Source organism: Diaphorina citri, unplaced genomic scaffold, assembly GCF_000475195.1.
Source record: "Diaphorina citri unplaced genomic scaffold, Diaci psyllid genome assembly version 1.1 scaffold3156, whole genome shotgun sequence".
Taxonomy (NCBI): domain Eukaryota; kingdom Metazoa; phylum Arthropoda; class Insecta; order Hemiptera; family Psyllidae; genus Diaphorina; species Diaphorina citri.
This window is the reverse complement of record NW_007380567.1, coordinates 11,815-14,572: the sequence shown is the minus strand read 5'-3', so window position 1 is coordinate 14,572 and position 2,758 is coordinate 11,815. Positions and strand designations below refer to the sequence as shown.

The 2,758-nt window shown below is 42.6% G+C and overlaps 1 protein-coding gene across 1 annotated transcript in view; it reads right to left on the bottom strand.

The window, feature by feature from the left end:
• Window positions 1-1,681, bottom strand: part of LOC103520052 — a gene marked incomplete at both ends in the record, with an annotated part of 10,336 nt that extends 8,655 nt beyond the window's left edge. The window contains one exon of the mRNA XM_008485146.1: window positions 1,445-1,681. Within this exon, the coding sequence (XP_008483368.1) occupies window positions 1,445-1,681 (237 nt within the window). The remainder of the gene's footprint in view (window positions 1-1,444) is intronic.
• Between the last annotated feature and the right edge of the window lie 1,077 nt (window positions 1,682-2,758).

The window sequence follows — 2,758 nt, the reverse complement described above, 5'->3', positions numbered from 1 at the left end:
AGGGAGAGAGGGAGAGAGAGAGAGGGAGAGAGAGGGGGAGAGAGAACTCAGGGGAGAAAGGTATAAGGAGAGGAGGGGGGAGAGAGAGAGAGAGAGAGAGAGAGAGAGAGAGAGAGAGAGAGAGAGAGAGAAAGAGAAATAAGAGGAAGAAGAAAAGGAGGAGAAGGAGAAGAGGGATGTGGGAGGGAAGATATTAGTGGATCGGGTGTGGTTGAGGTTGGGGGAGTCCTTTGAAAGTCATGGCTATCGGGGTAGGGTAAACAAAAGCTCAAGCTGTGTTGCTGAGCTGTGAGTATGAGGGAAACCCCCTGAGTTATGCCATAGGGGTTTCAGCATTTTATTCCTGATGAAATTTGAAGTCCCGTAGTTATTTATGTAGGTAGGTACTTCTCTATTGCATGGGTGTGGGTATCTGGGTATATACAAATACATATGTACATAGGTACAAACCTCAGTGGCGTATATTGGTTAGCACGATGTACTCTGAATCTGGAGGTTGGTGCTTCGAGTCCAAGTTTAGACATAAAATTTAACATAGTAATCATAGTATATTTAACGGAGAGATTTTTTTTTACCAACATTCTTTTTTCCCCTAACAGTCTGTTAGCTTAATAGCCCTGTTTAGACTAGAGACTAGGTAAACAGGCCTTCTATGGACTAAAAAAATATTGGTGAAATCCACCCTAAATAAATAAATACTTACATTATTGACCAGAACACCACAGTACTCCGGAGATCCCTGAGGGGCGAGCAGGTTAATCCCAAGGGTGGTCATGTGAGATCCGTTGCCGTACGTGATGCAACTGGGGGACCGGAAGTCTTTGGCGTGCACAGCACCACCGAACGCCTGGGTGGTGTTGACCTTAGAGAGAGAGAGAGAGAGAGAGAGAGAGAGAGAGAAAGAGAAATAAGAGGAAGAAGAAAAGGAGGAGAAGGAGAAGAGGGATGTGGGAGAGAAGATATTTGTGGATCGGGTGTGGTTGGGGTTGGGGGAGTCCTTTGAAAGTCAGGGCTATCGGGGTAGGGTGAACAAAAGCTCAAGCTGTGTTGCTGAGCTGTGAGTATGAGGGGAACCCCCTGAGTTATGCCATAGGGGTTTCAGCATTTTATTCCTGATGAAATTTGAAGTCTCGTAGTTATTTATGTAGGTAGGTACTTCTCTATTGCATGGGTGTGGGTATCTGGGTATACAAATACATATGTACATAGGTACTAACCTCAGTGGCGTATATTGGTTAGCACGATGTACTCTGAATCTGGAGGTTGGTGCTTCGAGTCCAAGTTTAGTCATAAAATTTAACATAGCATATTAAACGGAGGGATTTTTTTTTACCTAACAGTCTGTTAGCTTAATAGCCCTGTTTAGACTAGAGACTAGGTAAACAGGCCTTCTAGGGACTAAAAAAATATTGGTGAAATCCACCCTAAATACCTAAATACTTACATTATTGACCAGAACACCACAGTACTCCGGAGATCCCTGAGGGGCGAGCAGGTTAATCCCAAGGGTGGTCATGTGAGATCCGTTGCCGTACGTGATACAACTGGGGGACCGGAAGTCTTTGGCGTGCACAGCACCACCGAACGCCTGGGTGGTGTTGACCTTGATGGTCATGTAGCCGGCCTTGCATGTTGCCGTCACGATGGGGTTGAACTCCTGCTCGAGCTGGCAACACACGTCCTGAAATCCGGCAAGAAAATAGGAGAAATTAAAATTTGGCCAAAAACTGGCCATTGGTAACACACAAGGATCAGATGTGACTGAGAAGAACTCGCTCGTTCTAAATCCATTCCACTCATGTTAGCATGGGCGGACATCAATGACCTTTCATGATCATTAGCCTCTGGACTACCCTCGTTATAGCTACCCTATAATTTAGAAAATTATACACTTCCGACTTTATTTGTACAGAGTGTAATAGAAAGTAAAAAAATCCTTTCCTGGAAGAACAAGAATACCTAATGTCTTACTTCTTGGATTTTTATTTTTTAATAATCTGAGGGTAGTGGACCTTGTGTCTAGGACTCTTGGGGATATTTGAATTCTTTTTCCATGTAGATTGTAGATTAAATTCCACCCCTTTGTGGTTGTATTAGTGATTAGTTTATCGATATGGAATCGTATACATAATAAGTAGTTATCTATTATTGATTTATGTTGGATCAGAATGTTGAAGGTTGGAGGATAAAAGGGATGACTGTACCCTTTTGTAGATGAACACTCATATTATTACCTATGTTTGTATCATCAGGGATTTCATGATGCATGACTGATTGACTGACCTAGGGCATCTAATACGAGTATTAGGATCATCCCCAGCAGCTCTGTGATCTGTGGGGGTTATAACTGGACATAGACTAATATATTAATGGTAGAGTGTAAGATGGATGGACCCCTTGATTTTATCGTCCTATAACAAATGAACTGGGGTCCAGACATTCAGTCTGTGTTCAAATAGATGAAATTGTTTAAGTTTTCAAAGTAGTATGAAGGTAGCCTCTTCAGTAAATCTAGTAGTAGGTACCTAATGTACTACCAATCTGTGGGCTATAGCAAATGAAATGCTCTTGGTTCTTGACGAATCACTTAAAGTGGAGTTATGGTTGGTACCTGAACGGATGATCTTTTTTTGAGTTATCATGTGCCCATGTCTGCTGGCCATTTCGGGGTGTAAGTACCCCTACACGGAGCAAATTAACACAGCATCAATATCTCATAGCACATCAAAGCATCAAACCCACATCCTTCAAGTTACAA